The sequence below is a fragment of the Leuresthes tenuis genome, unplaced genomic scaffold (genome assembly GCF_036924035.1).
Source record: "Leuresthes tenuis unplaced genomic scaffold, fLeuTen1.0.hap1 SCAF_5, whole genome shotgun sequence".
NCBI lineage: Eukaryota > Metazoa > Chordata > Actinopteri > Atheriniformes > Atherinopsidae > Leuresthes > Leuresthes tenuis.
Window position 1 is genome coordinate 3,105,590 of NW_027325359.1, and position 17,563 is coordinate 3,123,152.

Consider the following 17,563-nt stretch of genomic DNA (forward strand, 5'->3'; position numbering starts at 1 on the left):
GGGCGGTGACAGCTGCGCCCGAACTGCATAAATCTCTCGCGCGCACATGCGCGGCTTCTGGATCCTGGTGCTGCGCTGCTTCCTGGTTGTCAGCGTTCACAGCCTGTTGCTGAAGATGGAGAAGAGCCTGGACAAAGTGCAGAAGAAACCTATTCGCCTCATCGCAGCAATTTGTAACAACATGGGGATGGGGAAAGACGGAACACTGCCGTGGAGTTTACCGTAAGAGTGAAACCGTTCATGGAACAGCTTCCTTAAAAACCGACACATTATGACAGTTTCACTTTACATTTTCAAGTAATTCTCTTGATATAGGACTTTATGGGGATCTGAATGTGTTTCTTAAATACCTCAAATTATGTTTACATGCATATTTTTTTATCAAATTCTCTTCAAACATATGTACTGAATTTCTAATAACCTATTGTGTAGTCAGTGAAAGCAGCTGGAGCACTGTATCTGTTACTATGATCTTTTCTCTTAGTATGATTTTATTTATATTAGTTTATACTAAATGGCTTATCAGTGGATGAATGTTAACTCACACTTACTGGTAAGTGTGTGTGTGTGTGAGGAGGAGGGGAGGGGGGGGTCATTTGGTCCTTACCAGATCCTATAATCAGATGAATAACAAGACAGCATATTTCATTGTGTCGTTATTTATTCAACGAAACCTAAAATGAGATGCAGAAGTAGTGTATAAACATCTAATGTCACTCTTACTGCTTTCATAGGAATTAAGGGGGTAAGTAGCAGCCATGCTCTGATAATCAAATGCACTTTGTTAAGTGATCCAAAAGCAGAAATCCTCTTCTTTTGGAGCATTCAGGTGTGTGTTAACACAATGTCAAGGAGGAAAGACATCAGCAATTATATTAGAGAAGCAATTGTTGCTGCCCATCAATCTGGGAATATTTATAAGGTCTTTTCCTAACAATTTGCAGTCCAGAAAGTTTATTCACAAGTGGAAAACAACATCAAACCATGTAATGCTCAGAGAAACTGTAAAAAAAAAAACGAGCTATATGTCAGACCTTACAGGCCTCAGTTAGCAGTAAAGTGTATGACTGTATGATTTAAAAAATTTGGACACGTTTGACTTGTTTGGAATGATGCCAGGACAAAGCCTCTTCTGTCTAAAAATAATATGGCAGCTGGACAAGAGATTATTTGATATCTCATTATAGCGTGTATATGGTTAGGGTTATTATGACCTAAAGCACTGCATTTTGCAAACTAAAATGTACTAAACTGAGTGGATTATAAAAATAACACTCAAGAGGTAAAGTTTTAAACATGCAGTAGGTTTTGGCCCAAAAAAGTGATGAAAAACCAGTTTGAGAACAGTTTAGAACTGCCTGGTACAGGTTGAAATCGGTTTGGTCCTGAAAACTCACATGACATCATGAGATGCTGACTTAAAACCAGACCAATAGGAGACAAGTATTGGGTGTGATCTTTTGTTGCCAGGCAGAATCATGGGGCAAGCTTAGTTTTTTACATATTTCTGCATTTGGTCTTTTTATTAAGCAAATAATGGTATGGAGTAACATTGCCATGTATTGTTGTGCATCTGAGAATGTATTTACCTAATTTTAAGATTTGGTAATGACCAGATGATCTTTAATCATGTCTGAAGATAAATAACAGTTATAGTTGGTTATAACAGTAGAAGCAGCTGTGCTAACGGCATTAGAACATAGTGTAGACAGTTTTATCACTGTTGTGCAGTTGTAAAAGTGGTGCTACATACACATATTTTCCATTTCAATAAAAGGACTAGAAAGCTGCTGTCTTTTCTCTTATATGGAAACTATAATCAATAGTTCTTAGAATGACTGTGTTCTGTTTGACAAACTTTTGGAAATGTGTCTTCCATAGGTCTGAATTCCAGTTCTTTTTGAAAACCATCACAAGAGTATCGAGACCAGGTATTCCTCAGCATTCCTAAAAAAACAAACTGTATTTTTATTATAAGAATTTGGGTTAACACATGTTATAATGTTTAAAATCAGTGAATTATTTAATATGTTTGTCCTTTTTCTTTTTTGTTTTGTGTTATTTATTTAAGTCTATTTATTTCCTTAGATATTTTGATCCCCAGTCATATGTTTTTTTACCTTTTCAGAGGGATGACAGCAGTACAAGTTAAGGTGTATTAAATCTCAAAATATTTTGTCAATTATAGGAAACATGAATTTGATTATCTGGGGAAGGTTGTGCTGGAACTCCCAACCAGAAAATATGTTACCTCTGGCCAACTCTTTGCATGTGGTTTTGAGTAATACACTGAGGTGAGAATTTACACACACGAACACCACCATCATCAAAGCCATCAGGGAACTCGAAAACCAGTCACAGGTTTTATTGATCTTTTTTCTGTGACATCTCCTTTAATACAGCACGGTCCCAGATAACGCCCAATTCTTGTGTCAAGATTTTGAGAGCGCCGTACGCCTGGCTGCAGAGCCCCCCCTTGCTGACATAATAGAGACCATCTGGATTCTTGGTGGGACGCGTGTCTACGAGGTAAAATACAGTCTGCCCAGAAACACAGGAACCAGCTTGGTATTTCTGCATTGTAACATGTTTTAATAATGAAAAAGCAAGTTTTTCTCAATTTGACACTAGCTGGTGCAAAGTGCCTTTGTCATGGCTTTCTGTGATACTTCAGCAGAGCAGAGCAACTGATGATATTTTAACAAAACCTGCATGTGCTGTCAAAAGGCCTGTACAACAGCAGTTCTCTACCCCAATGATTTGCAGCTCACTTCTTTGTATTTAATCAGCTTTGTTTTAGTCAGAGCAGGGACGAAATAAGCAGCCTCTAGTGGCAGATTAGTGACACAACAACTTATCGTTACAGCCTTCCACACAGGCTTAGTTACACTCTCTTTTGCTGCTCCAAAGCTTGAATTTGTGTCTCGTACTTTGTCACAACAAAGTACCTAATTTCCAGAGTAATTTGTTTCTCATTTTGGCTTCAGTAACTCCTTAAAGTTTAATTGTATTGATCGGCTTTGAGCATATTTCCTGAAACAGCTTCATGCTATTGCAATAGCTGTTTGCAGGAGGAATCAAAATAATCCAGTTGATACATTTTTTTGTCAGAGGATATTTGAGTTGCACTTCTAGTATTTTAGTCTGTTTGTCAAATTGGGCACAATTCAGCTACATCTGATTAGTTTCATGAATGTTCTTACCTTAACCCCCTTGTAGCTGTTTTGCACCCTGTGGGGTTGGACTTTCCCCTTTTATAATGGGACATAATTAATTAGCCTCACATTATTCACAGCTTCACCAAAGTCCCAAGTCTAATAAGTCAGAATTATGAAACACATCTTACTTTGGAGAACAGAGCGATTCTGCAACACACCAGTTTCTAATTAAAAACAACAGCAAAGCCAAAGACAGCCCCATACTCTTGTTGAGCCTTAATTAAACCCTTCAGCAGGGTTAGTAAATATACATGGTTGTCTTTGTAGATAGTGGCAATATTGTGTTGGACCTCATAACAAGCTGTATCCATCAGGGTGTCGATTATTAAAAGTTATGCTTCCAAACCTCATTCAAAATCACAAATGAGGCAAAAGGTTTGATTTATATAAAATGATGCACTAGACATCTGAAATATTTCTGATTCAAGTTTTTGAGTATCTCACTCATCATGTAGCCTTAAAAGAGGAAAATGATTTTTTACAATCACAGAGCAGCTTAACTGAAAATATAAGGTATAAACATACAAGTAAACTGCGGGGTAAGGGTTAATATCTTCTTTTTATCCAGGATTCGTTGAAGCACCCGTGGTGTGACCTGCTTTATCTGACAGACGTCATGGCCGACTTCGACTGTGATGTCTTCTTCCCCGAGTTTGACAGAGAATTGTTTAAATTACAGGAAAGGTAAGTTTTAATCTAATTTCTCAACTGTTAGGAGTCAGCGTTTCCTGATCCACGGGATCTGGCCTCACATTTCAACTTGCTGGCATTTAATGTAATAGTAAAAGAGTTATTTCCAACCCTCATGATTAAGCCATTTTTGCTTTTTGTGATAAACTCAACATCAGCACAGTCGTCTGAGTGAGTCATCAGATCAGCTCAAAAGGATTTGCTGACTTCACCAAAGCTTTGAAGAGCTTTGTTACATGAGTTACGCTGAATTTGAATTGCAAATTAGTTTACTGTCTTTGCTGAGGGTAGAGTCTGTTTCTGTTTAAGGTAGCAATACATTGTCACTTCAGACAAATCGGGAGATAAAATGACTGAATTTTTTAATATTTGATCAGTTTTACTTCAGTTTCCCTCAAGAATACAAGGTTGTTTTTTATATGCTATTTCATAATTTTGCAGACGCTGAAACTCTGCTTCTATGTATTTTGACTGTCATTCATTTCATGTTTTTTTCTCTATCCTGATGAATTCACAAAACCTGTTTTCTTTTGTTTCCAAACAAGATTTCCAGATGTACCAAGTGACATTCAAGAGGAGAATGGCATTAAGTTCAAGTTTCAGGTATTCAAGAAAGAGACTGCTGACACCATGCAGTGAAAAAAGGCAACGAAAAACAAGAAACGGACCTAATCAGAAAACAATCTGGTCATTACTTCCTCAAAATCCAGTGTTCAACATTATTTGCTGAATCAGCCTTGACAGAAAGACTCAAAAACAAAGTCTGCCATTGTGTTTTTGAAAATTCAAGGGAAACCAAAGTCTTGATAAAACTCTTAATATCATTCAGTGTTCCAGTTTGTAAATGTAAATGTACTTTATTTATACAGCCCTTTACAACAATCCATTTTGGTGTACCAAAGTGCTTCACAGCAGATAATAAATAAAGAAAAGAATAAGTAAAAAACAATAAAAGAGAAGTAAAAGCAATAAAATACAACAAAATCGAATAAGTGTCATCATACTGGGTATTAACAGCCATCCTAAATAAGTAGGTTTTTGGCCTGGATTTAAAGGCCCAGGTCAGAAATAAGACGCATCTGGGCGGGAAGCTTATTCCAGAGCCTGGGGGCAGCAGTGGAAAAGGTTCGGTCACCCCAGTGTTTGTATGTTGATCTGGGCACTTTGATTTGTTGACCTCAGAGCTCTACCAGGGTTACGGACAGTTAAAAGTTCAGATAAATATGATGGGGCGAGGCCATAAAGAGCTTTTAAAACAAACATTAAAAGTTTAAATTTAATTCTATAAAGGACATGAAAACCTTAAAGCACTTCTTGCACTTCCAACTTATTTAGTTCAATATACCGTAAATTCCGGACGATAAGCCGCTACTTTTTTCCCAGGCTTTGAGCACCGCGCCTTATAATATGCTGCGGCTAATGTATGTTTTTTTCTTTTTTTTTTCATGCCGCCAAAAACATTTTGCCTCGTAACATTAGACCAATAAAATTAACGAATAGTTCACAGTGGTCCAATGAAATTGTACGATAAATCAAATACACTGCTAAATTATTGTAAATCGGTCATTTGTACTCACCCTCAACATGGAAAACAAACGAAGAAATGCACATGATGCAGTGGGTGACGAAGTTCTGAGGCTGTTCAATTCATAAACTGAAGAAGATGACTTTGATGGTTTTAGTGCGCAGGAGGAAGATAAAGAAGGCGATCAATGACTTTTCCTGGTAGGCTACTGTCTTTTTTTTCTTCTTACCAGCCGTGTTACAGGCACTGTTTGAAAAAAAAAAAAACATTTACGCCGTATTTGTGTGTTACTGATAGGTATTTAAGCTAAAACCATCGATGTTACAGGCACTGTTCAGAAAAAAAGAATTTGCAGCATGTATTGGTTTATGTTACCATACGCATTAAATTAAAAGTCTAAAAATCCTCACATGTAACATCTTTCTGTGTAAATATCTGTTAAAATGTGGACACCCGCGGCTTATAATCCGGTGCGGTTTATACAAGCACAAAATGGATTTTCTTTTTAAAATGAGAGGGAGCGGCTTATAGTCAGGTGGGCGCTATAGTCCCGAATTTACAGTATTTGTGTTTTTATGTTGTTTTTTTTCACATTTCTGCTCATCATCAAGACTTCGTGTTAAGTTCTGGTGTTAAAAGAAAAAAAAATTCTCCCGCCATGTTCACATGTCATCTTGTCACTTTGTCAGTGTTCCCTTCTCATCCTCCCACTCAGTTTTATTGCAGCTGCACAGAAAATATGTTGTCAGTGAGTCAGCCAGCAGCCGACGTCAAAGACAGCCGCATGCTGACGTTCACAGCAGATCTGCTCCTTTCTAAGCCAACACGACAGGTGTCTGTTTAGGAAATTAGAACCTAACCATCCCACTGGTTAACTTTCATGAAATAATGATCTTTTTTAAACAGATGTGGAAAAATGTTACAGCTTCAAATTTGTTGTGACTGGAAAGTTATGTCATTGTCTGTGTTGTTTTTGTGCCCCTTGGAGATTTATTTCAGAAACAAATAAATATTGAGCTTGTGACTGAGACAAAAACGTGTCAATATTTGATCCGTTTGGTATTTTTCAGCTGGTTGTATTTGATCCCTTTAGCCACTAGGTGGTGGCATCAGTGAGAAAAAGGGACAGAAAGTCTGGCTGTCTCTCTGGTACCTGATTATCATCATATTTTTTCACCAGTTTCAAGTTGAATAATATGTTATAAACTAACAGTACATCAGTACAAAACTGCACAATGAAAGGTCGATGTTCGGTGAATTCAAGGAACTTCCACCATCCATCATCTCCATGGGCTTTCTATGGTTAGATCTGGAGGGAATGAAGGCAGCTGATGACTTACAGAGGTTATATTTGGCTTTTATAAAGTTTTTATTTTCCTTCTGTGTTTTTTCTAGCTGTTGATGCATTCCAAAGACATCAAATCAAATTTTATTTATATGGCACCTTTCATACTTTAAAAGCAACACAAAGTGCGTCACAGAGGCTAAAAACAACAATGATAAAACATACCAACCCTCCCACCCCCATAAATACTCAGAGAGACACAGAGACATACAGACACACACACCCACACATGCACACACAAACACACAAGCTCAGACCCACTGCATCTATTTGAGAGAGACATGGGCTGCACCGAGGCCTAAGGCAAGGAAAAAGCCACACTTGGGGGCCGACCACACTGAGAGGGCTCCCGGCCCACGACCACCACAGAGACACCCCCGACCCGGGCAGACAAGAGGCCCCACACCAAGGTGCAGAGCCCTCCAGCCACCCGGGCCAGAGCAGTCCACAGGACAGCACCCCCGTCAGTGGACCAAAAGCGTGGTCCCAGCGTGGTAGGCCCCCCATGAGGAAACATTGGAGCTAAAAAATGAAAGACTAAAGCAGTAAAATAAGATAAAAAAGGTGTAAAATGAACAAAATAGATCAAATGCTTTTGAGCTCATATAGCTAAAACGTCTAACTAAAATATGGAGTTAAAACATATAACTACAACATGCAGAATAATGAAGCCCACATCAAAGATGCTACTCGATGCTTCAAGCTTTCCTTCCTTTACTTAATGATATCACCATGAAGCTTTTTTTTTTGTATGAACTCTTCCCAGAGGCGAGTTTGAATCACATCATCAAATTGCCATAATGAGTAGTTTTCATTTAGCTGTTTTACCCAAGCTGGCTAGAAAAAAAAAAAGTTTCTTAAGATATATATAAGATCAGAAGCAGATCAGTTCAATTAAATTATTACCCTCTCGATAAGCATGATATTTGCTTTGTAATGGTTCAAACATCTGTTTGCCTTTCCACTTTTCACTTAAACTTGAGAACTTCCGGAAAGTTTCCCGTTGCCTTCTTCTTCTCCCTTGTTCATGCAAATCTTTTTTGGTGACTCCCACGTTTTTTTCGTACCGTTTCCCCCAACATTTCCCCGTGCAGAGTGAATGAAAACACATACAAAAGCATGCAGGAAGAGGATGTCCAAAGGTTTTTCAATTACTCAGAATACACTTGTAACAGGAGCATCGCATCATAAAAAGCCCAGTTTAATGTGAAATGCTCAGCAATCTGTTTCACGATGGCAGCTGTTGTTGTAGAAGAAACCCAGCTGTGCTCTGTTCTGTTTGGTTGTCCCAGTAAGCCTTGAAAGTGTGACAGTGAGGCAGCACTGACAATAGTAGTGAGTGTTAATGTTCACAAACCTCCCCCCGTCAAAACCTCCATCCATTGTCAACCCAGTAAAAAAAGAGAATCAACAAATTAACTTTTTTTTTTATCTGAAGAGGATTTTTATCCAGTCAGCACTGTTTATACATTTGAGCTACACCGAACAGACTCTCCCCATCAGACTGCAGTGTACTTTGTGAAACCACTGAATAACGTCACTTTTATAACACCAAGGGGATAAAGTAAAGATAGAAAGGGATCTACTCTGCACCGAGTGAGGAGTTACTGAACTGCTGACAATGAAGCAAGACTTAACTGAATAATGTTTTTTTTTTTGCATGAATCAGGGGGATTTGTGTTCAACAAGAGCTACGGAGCTACATGGCCACCTTCAAAATTCTCATATCGGTTTTGCTGCAAGAAGTGTTGAGGCAGACTTTATCCCAAGGCTTTATGTGTGCGCTCCCACTAATTACCTTTTGTAATACGTACACTTGATGTAACTACGAATTAGCTCTTAATTTGAGAAATATGTGGATTGTATATTTTTTAAGCTCTTAATATGTGTGACTCTGATTTTTGCAGCTTGCTCACCATGCTCAATGGACCTTGAGTAAATTGCTGTGATCTACAGACAAACAGCAGACCTTTGTCATATCTTGGCCCTGTTTTCTCACTTGTCCATTTCCTCTTCAGCATTTTTTCCAAACAGATTCTCTATTATGTTTGGTTAAGCAAGTCTGTACTTCTCCAGAGAACACCAAAGCTACAGGACTTCCTAAGAAGTGCCCAGATTGATTTTCACAGGAATTCAGAATTAGTTAACAAACTTTTCCAATTTTTCTTGTTTTATAGATCATTAAAATGGAACAGGCTGATCCTGCATGTCATTATCAAACTATTTTGAAACTATTATGCTGTGTTTTGTCGCCATCTTCTACAATTCATAATACTAAACTACAGTTTCCAAAAGGTTAGGTTACTGTGTAAAATGTAAAACAGACAAACTGAATGCGGTAATTTGCAGATTATTTAAGCCTCATCTTCGACTGAAAATAGTACAAAAACAACATATGACATGTTTAAACATTTATAATATACATGGATTTATATTAAATTAGTTGGGATAGATGCATGTTAACCACTGTTCTGCATTGTCTAATGTTTTAAATACACAACACACCGTTTTTTACAACCAACCAGATCATATTTGGTCTGCAGGCAGGCCTGTTTAACACCACAGAGTTGTGCTGTTGTAACATGAGCAGAATAAGGTTGCTGTGCTGAAATAAACATGGCCTTTGTGAAAATCATCTGGTTGGCAGCATTCAGATATGGACACTGACTCACATCATGGTCAGTATTATCTAAAGGTCGCATGATCCATGATTTTGAGAATAAAATTAAATTTTTTGATTCATCAGACCATAGAGCAGCTCTGCACATTGCTCTCCACATTGCTCTGGATTGTTGTTGAAATATATCTCTTTTTAATCTCTGCTGATGATAGAGTTTTAAGGTACATTAGCTGATGCAAGGATGAACTGTTTTCACTGAATTTCAGAAAAGTTTCATGTTTCTACAACTCAGTCATGTTTTCTTTAAATGCAGTGCTGTCTCAGGTGTCAAATCCTACAGATGTTCAGCATAGTTTTTTTTTTAGAGATTTCTCCAACATCAATACGTCCTTTTATGTAGCTCCCTTGGCAAACCTTAACTCTCCTCCAGGTACATTTTGGAAACTGTGACATCACAAGAGTGAGGAGACAAGAAGAGCCTGCAGCCTCTCTGCGATCCAAGTTTTAATCCAGTGAATTTACCAACTTGTTGCAAATTTACCTAATTAGTTGTGACAAATTCCACCAGGTGTTCATTTTAGCATTACAAAACTCTCATCTTTTCTCGCCCCAGTCCAACTGTTCTGTGACAATTTGCTCGCATGAAATTAAAAATGTATTATTGTATTATTTCCAATTAAGTACAGGTCTTAGAGACTTTGCATATTATTGAATTCTGTTGTTAATTACACTTTACACGTTATCCCAACCTTGCAAAAATGTCTTAATTAAAAACAGCATTTAACCTCCTGGCATGGAAGACTTTACTCATGTAGGAGACAGGCATTTAAATAGTCAATGAAATGAAAAAATCAGTCATGAATGAAATGTCAGAGATACCCAACAGACCCACCACAGATGAGCAAATGTTTTTGATTTGTGAATCTCACACGATGTTCGGTGTAGAATCTTATTAACTCTTTGTCATTGAACGTCCATCAGTGTGACATTTATTTTCCGCCCGCAGCATGTAAAGCATATTGTGTCATCACGTTAAGGGCAGGTGTGACAGACAAGCGCCGACAGACAGCGGACTTTGTGGCGTAGACTGGAGGAGAAATGTTGAAAAGAAAGAACATTGAAATCCCAGTTTATGATGCAAACATGAATTAACCAGAGCAACTCACAACATGAGGTTAAAATATGTTAAAGGGTGAAAATGCATGAGTGACGCAAGTTTTTTTATAGGAAACAAAATATGAATTTCAGACGTTCTATCAAATTTGGTATTATTTGGTGAACACAATCATTTCCTTCTTGAAGTCATAGTTGAATGTGTATTTTGAAAAAAGCTAATTTTACATCTACAGCTTTGTAAGACTATACTTGATAAAACAAAAGGAAAATAATACTCCAGTTTAACTCACACTGACAACAAATCAGGAAATAAGGCCATCTTTGCTCGTTCTTCAGCTGGAAATCATTGCTTCTAATTGCAGATGTCATCTGTTTCTGCTGAGATATGACCTATAAAAGCACTATGTTAAGCGTGGCTAATGTCAACCAGTGGCTTGTTTGAAATGAAAAAGGATCATTCATACTCTTTGGTATTAACCTCTCTGACTTGTCTGTGTAATTCAAGAGCTCAGTACGGCTGTCGACAGGGGACAAGAGGACAAAGAGTGAGAAATAGATGTGACTTGCATTCATACACCGAAGCCCTGTCTATTCTGCCTTGTCTTGATTCATCATGAACGTCTCCTTGTGTTTACTACATTGAATCGGTGGAAGACACAGACTGTAACCTTGCAATATAATGAGTTAAAGCAAATGCCAGTGAAAATTAGAAACCTTCGGCACGTCGGCTGCAGTGTGCTTCAAGTAATGTGTAGCCCCTCAGGGGTTCTATGTTGTGAATGGTTGTAAAAATGAGCTCTAGTCAAGCATCCATCTGCTGAGCACACATTCATTACCAGATGCACTCACTTTTGCATCATCTGCCCATTGGCTATCGCCATGACTACAGGACCATGTTGAGTGATGCCGACGGCAGCAGATGGAAGTGGAAGTTGTTGATGCACAACCCCACAAGTCTGGACACACATACCCTCTGTCTTTGTCGTGACCCCCGTTGTGAGAGTGAGGGAACCTTGAGGCATAAAGTCATGGCTTCATTAGCTGTGATGCCTGTGCCCATTAAAAGCCCCTCTTTAATTTTCAGGGGTTTTTGTTTGCTCTAAAACATCACAACACATTTTAAACCAGACGTGGGACATTTTAGCACGGTGTAGACAATGCCAAGTATGATTTTAAAATAGTTTAAATTTGTTTTAAAAAAATACTTTTATTGATGACCACAGGCATTAAAATCTTTATTGATCGAGGCCAAACATAAAAATGAATTTAACATAAATTTAACTGAAATTTAACAGCTTTTAAAGTAAAGAGTGCAACGAAGGTTAAAAAAAGGGTTTGTTCAAATAAACCACTTCTGATCTAAATCAAAAGAATAATTTTGCTTCCTTTTTTATTCTAAAAATGTTGGAGTGTTAGAATTAATTTGAAGTGACAATGAAGTGATATGTTGGTATTGAAATATAGTTTTTAATAAAGTGTAGCCAACTGCGGATTTACAATAAAACTGAGCCACATTTCCTCCCTGAGGGGAACGGTTGTGCTGCCAAGAACATTGTGTGAAAATGAGACCCTGGCTGTAAATAAAATGGGCTGAAAAGTCTCAGTTATACTCAATAATGCATTTAATAGACGACTCCGCATGTGTGTCATTATGCTGTTATGTCAAGCAGTTTTATGTGAACTAACTGTAATGTGGTAACTTGTAAATGAGCTCCAATATTTTGGCAACTGAGAGTATCGCTTTGAAAAACTGTCAGAGATTAAGACATCATTGCATTTAACTTTCTGATATAAATCTGGCAAGTCATTATATTGCCATCTTCGTCTCTTCCGATATGAATTTACAGTAGCAATAAAAGTGCACCACTTTAAAAGTGTAATACCAATCAGACTCAACTGAGAGAAGACTCAATGTTCAGCCAGGACCACTTAAGCTGCAATTTATACAAGATAAGTATGGCTCTGTTCTGGGATCTCCACATTCTCTAGATCCAAAAATGGAATACTTAAGACAGGGAGATGTCACAAAGACCCCCAGAAGGACAGAACGGAGTAGCATCAAGGAGACATGATAATGAGTCAGACACAGTTTGAGGATGAGCCAGGGTGGAGGTAGGATGCAAAAAAAGGAAAACAGCTTTCTTTTTTCTTTGCATTTGAAGTTAGAATGAATACAAACTAATAAAGTAAAGTCAAGCACTTAAAAAACATTCACATGATTCACAAATAGCTTTTCAATTAGAATTAGTTTAATTTAAATCTCACAATGTTGGAGATTTTGGCAGAAGGAGAAAAAGGTGAAAAGAAGATTCCATTTAACCTTAAACCCACACTCTTTACAACGATTCAGTCCCACATTTACATTTTACATTCCAGACATTTACAACACGTCCATAAGATGTTTTTTATGTCTTCCAAGACATATGAGCAAAAAAAATCAGCCATCAGTTTTTGGTCAGACAGCCTGTATGTGCTGTGTAGACTCTTGGAAGAACCAGTGGCAATTAATCCTTACTACTTGTGGGGTGGGACTGTGGTTAATTTCTTTAAGGAGCAGATTAAATGAGAAACTAGCAAGCTGATGAGCACTTAGTACATCCTTGGTGGAGACCATAGCAGATGCAAGGTCACCGAGGCACCGTAGAACTTGGTGAGCTATGGAAAGCAGCAAAACCTTCGCTCAAGGTCAAACATGAGCTACTGTTAGTTCCAGTAGCACAGTTAGGCAGGGTCAGCAACAGGACTAACCTGGGAGCTAGCAGAGCAAACTAGGCACACATAAGATGCAAGGCCATACAAGCAGAAGATTACTCATTTCAGAATATCTGGAACTGTAGCACCTCTTGGAGCACCAGGCGAGCTAGCAGCAGCTCTGAGTGAGCTGGGCTACTGGAGCTAGCAGCACCTTGATTGTTGACAGCATACAAAGTGCATACATTGATATATTATACATTGATCATTTAACTTGCATATGACCTTGTACTATTCATTTGGATTCTTTGAAAATGCATCACCAATTCAGATGTCTGGCTGATTTTTTGTTTTTTATTGAACAGTCATATCACATTGGATATACAAATGTATTTCTGAACTGTGAACTGCACCAATATTATAACTGGTCATTGCTAAGCAGGGACAGGAAAGACTGCTGCCAGCGGTGTCAAATTAGCACATTTACATCTCACCATTCATTTAACGAAGAAGAAGAGGTAGAGTCATATTCCATGTCATTTTAAAGCCATGAGAGGTTATTTCTACAGGAAAAACCTAACTTGAGTATTTAAAGGATTTGTAACTGCTGAAGGGGGACTTTAAAATTGCCTTTGGGAGTTTGAAATTTAAGGTATCCCCACAGACAAAATACACTGAAGTTCAAGTTTTCATTGTTGGCATTTGTCCAGTTGAACCATATCGAAAATAAGACACAAAAGCACCTTTAGACTTAGGACACTTAAATCTGATACAGCCATTATACAGATATAAATAACCATGACAACAGTATGCATCTCGTTACAATGTTAATTTATGCTTTCACTAGTCCAACAACCACTGTCAGTCATCTACTTTTAAAGGGGCGACAGGGTTAAAAAGTGGTCTCTCTCTACGAAGCTGCAGTTTCCCAAAGCTCATCTCAAAGTCTTTCTTGGTCCCGTTTAGGACATCCAGACTACCTGTCCTGATGTCATAGCCTCGCGCCCTCAGTCTCTGGATGCGGTAATTCACTATCTGTGTTGTCAGCTCAAGAACAGTTGGAGTCTCTGTGATTTGAGACATGCTGCTCCCAGCACTGAGGAGGCCCTTAAAGCGCTCAGCCAGAGTAGATTCAGGGTAGTAAAGGAGAGCTGGACACTTCAGGATGATGTCCCGCAGCTCTGCCTCAGAGCAGCCAATGGTGTCCTGGGAGAAGGTCAGGGTGCGGCGCATGCTGTCCGGGCTCAGCTCAGTGACAAAGCCCCTGAGTTTGGAGAGGAGGCGAAGGAGCTGTGCTGTGCTGAAGCCTCTGTCTTTCAGGAACATTAGGTTCTGCCTCAGCACCTCTGGAGGCTTGAGAAGAACAAATGGGTTCTGACTCAAAAGTTTCTGAAGCCAGATTTTCATGTTGGCCTCCTCCCCTCCAAGCTCCTGATAGGCCCCTTGGAGGGTGTGGACCATCATCTGATTCTGCTCTACTGGCCGGCTGAAGCTCTGTGGAGCGCTGGCCATGAGCTTGGTGACGATTCGCTTGTTGACGTTGAGGCTCTGAAAGTAAGCAATGTTGTTCCGCTGGTTGTCATGGTGACTGGAGGAGGTGAAGAAGGAAGCGGGGAATTTCTCTATAATCCCAACCAGCTCTTTCTGACTCGGACACACAGACATCCACAGCTCTCTCTGAGTCTGCATGTGTTCTGGATTACAGAGGACAGCCTCAGGATGAATAGCTAAGATACGAGCAATGATGGGGCCCGGGGCCCCCATATCCTTTAGCAAGGCAGCTACCTCCTTAGTGTAGGCTGGACTCTGATGCAGCACCCAGCCCTTAAGCTGCCGGACCTTCTGGATGTCCACAGAGAGATCATAAAGAGCGTCCACAGTCTGTTGGTTCTCTACTGAGCTCAGCGTAGTGCATGGCCTGACTTTTAAAGGTAGAGCTGTGACATGTTGGCACCGGAGGCACAGAGATGTTGCAATCAAACGCAACATTGATGCTCACCTGAGGAAGAGAGTGAAAATATAATAAGATAGGTGACAGCAAATTATAAATTAATCCTATAAAGGAGGGAAAAACATTTTAGAAAATGGCCATTGCAATTGCAGGGGTCGAGCCTCTTGTGCCGGTATCATGACATAGAAGTGTGACAATAAGCGTCATGACTCAGAACTAAAACATGTTTCTCTCTATGAACACAGTGCAGCTAAGAACATTTAATCAGGCTCTATAATTTCATACATATTCATGGTAACTGAACTTTGTACCTTACTTAACTACATGTCAAGGACATCCTATCATGTGCAAATTACTATTTCCAAATGTGGTGATCCTGAATCAAATTCTTTGCATGACAAACTTAAGTATTAATCATTCCTTTTAGGGGTTGAATGCATTCTCCTACTTCTTCAGGTAAAGCACGTTGAAACATATTCTTATTAGCAGAAAAATATATAAAAACAAGGCTGAAAACAGGGTTGTTTTTCTCATGGTGCTCATGAAACATGGCTCTCTCAAATATTGCCATTGCATGTATATAATGATCTTACTGAGAACTGTAGTATGATGTTGTGTGATGGTGTGAATGATGGTGTTCAACAATCAGGAACACCACTGGGGCTAAAATGTAAACTGCACATCATCCAAGCAGTCATATGAATAGAATTTTTAAAGAAAATCATACTTTGCTGTAAAACACTGACACGTTCAAACTTAAGAGTTTAAAGCAGTGAGGCATTCATTCTCAATGGTGCCAAGTGACGTCACACCCAAGCGGACCAGTGCTACAGCAACAAAAAACGGTGACAGAAATGTCTTTCACACTACTGCTTTCCACCACAAACTCAGCCTTTCAGTCTAATTCCTGAACTGAGAGATAGTTCGAACCTGCAGTGATTGCATCTCCTTGGAGGCATTTTGGAAGAGAAACTTCCAGATAAGACCCAAATGCGTTATGCTTTCTTTATCAATGTCGACCATGACAACCTTGAATTCACGATGCAGGTTCCTTGAAACAGCAAAATGGTTATTCCTCCCAGATCACGCCAGATGTTTCATGCGGGAAAAGCATGAGCAAACTTGATTATTTGACACCATCAGTGACTGCTGGCAAATAGTAGCCTGGAAAACAGCTTATTTCACCTGAAAGCACTTTATTACCACGCTGCATATAAACCCTCGAAACATTACCTGGTTCGCCGAAAACATTTGTACAAACATTTTAAGAAATAGGTAATTTGTTAAATCATTCCAAGAATTTAGCTTTCAACCTAACAGCCAGAAAGGTAAAGAGCAGCCCTGCAACACTGCCTGTGGTAGATCGTGTAGTTTGTCTGAGGGCTTTTACAATATTACTACCTCTCAATTTCGGTGTAAAGTGTGTAAATGTGTTCATATCTCAGCAAGTATAAGAAAAATTTAGATGCAAAATGAATTACCTTTAGCAGCGGTCAAAGGATGTGACGTTTTATTATGAAACTGATTTCGTCTACTGTTGGTCTGTGTTGTTGTGTTCACGACAGCACCACTTGGAGGCGGCGGTAGGTACTGCAGGAAGTACAACAAAAAGAAGGGGGAGACTCTGAGATAGAAAAATTGTTTATAAGCAGACCAAAGAAAAGTTGGTGTAAAGGCGTGTCATAAGAGTTTGAGATGCCCCAGTCCTGTTGTCTATTTCAAACTCTGCTCTTTTGTTGCTGTCCATATGCCCAGTAATCAAATAATTTTGGCAAAATCTGTTTCTCAAACAGCAGTTGGTATGCCTCCAAATTCTGCAGCATACGGGGCCCTGATGAGTGTAATCGCCAGGCTGAATTGGACAGAACACGGAGAGTTTTTCGCAGTTGGTGCTTAATCATGATGCTTGATCACCAGCTCTGCAAGCTGTTCCCGCAGCAGCACAGGAGCCGCTGCTGCCGAGTGACTATCTGGGTTCATTATAGTTTATGTAGTAATAAACAGATTATTTGTCTCAAAAGAAAACAGGTTGTTGCTTTTTTTAAAAAAAGACCCGGTATGTTGACAGGAATGGTCGAGTCATCCTAATTTAACATGTTAATAGTTTGTCCCTCTCAGACAGATGGCATACAAACGAGTTTCACGAGACAACTGAATCTTTTTTTTTTTAAGCGGAATCAAAACAACTTGCCTACAGAGTACACTGTGTCATCCACTTTTCTTCTGTTTCCAGTAAACCCGTCAGCTGTTTCCATAGCTCTTGTTAATAGTTTGAGCAGTGTTGCTAGAACAGTTCTCAACAGGAACCAGGGATTTTTAAATATAAACAGGGATTTAAAAAAAGAAAAGGCCAAAATGAGTAAACTGACTGGAACAAAATTTATTCGGAGCAGATCGTCTATGGACT

The 17,563-nt window shown here is 39.0% G+C and overlaps 2 protein-coding genes across 2 annotated transcripts; one reads left to right on the forward strand and one right to left on the reverse strand.

The window, feature by feature from the left end:
- Positions 1-30: 30 nt before the first annotated feature.
- LOC140306855 (dihydrofolate reductase) lies at positions 31-6,455 on the forward strand. Its single transcript, XM_072385468.1, has 6 exons — positions 31-222; positions 1,882-1,931; positions 2,189-2,294; positions 2,403-2,529; positions 3,787-3,902; positions 4,454-6,455. Exons 1-6 carry the CDS (start codon positions 47-49, stop codon positions 4,545-4,547), a joined length of 669 nt encoding a protein of 222 aa, XP_072241569.1. The 5' UTR covers positions 31-46; the 3' UTR covers positions 4,548-6,455.
- Positions 6,456-12,846: 6,391 nt separating this feature from the next.
- mterf2 (mitochondrial transcription termination factor 2) lies at positions 12,847-16,689 on the reverse strand. Its single transcript, XM_072385173.1, has 2 exons — positions 16,638-16,689; positions 12,847-15,204 (listed from the first exon to the last, which is right to left on the reverse strand). The coding sequence occupies exon 2, from the start codon at positions 15,192-15,194 to the stop codon at positions 14,067-14,069; it is 1,128 nt and encodes a 375-aa protein (XP_072241274.1). The 5' UTR covers positions 15,195-15,204; positions 16,638-16,689; the 3' UTR covers positions 12,847-14,066.
- Positions 16,690-17,563: the final 874 nt, after the last annotated feature.

Bases quoted from the DNA above. Each gene is read 5' to 3' on its own strand.
- LOC140306855 (XM_072385468.1), top strand. From the start codon at position 47: ATGCGCGGCTTCTGGATCCTGGTGCTGCGCTGCTTCCTGGTTGTCAGC. The intron at 1,932-2,188 runs GTATTCCTCAGC...TGTCAATTATAG, and splicing joins CACAAGAGTATCGAGACCAG to GAAACATGAATTTGATTATC. The intron at 3,903-4,453 runs GTAAGTTTTAAT...TTTCCAAACAAG, and splicing joins TTGTTTAAATTACAGGAAAG to ATTTCCAGATGTACCAAGTG.
- mterf2 (XM_072385173.1), bottom strand. From the start codon at position 15,194: ATGTTGCGTTTGATTGCAACATCTCTGTGCCTCCGGTGCCAACATGTC.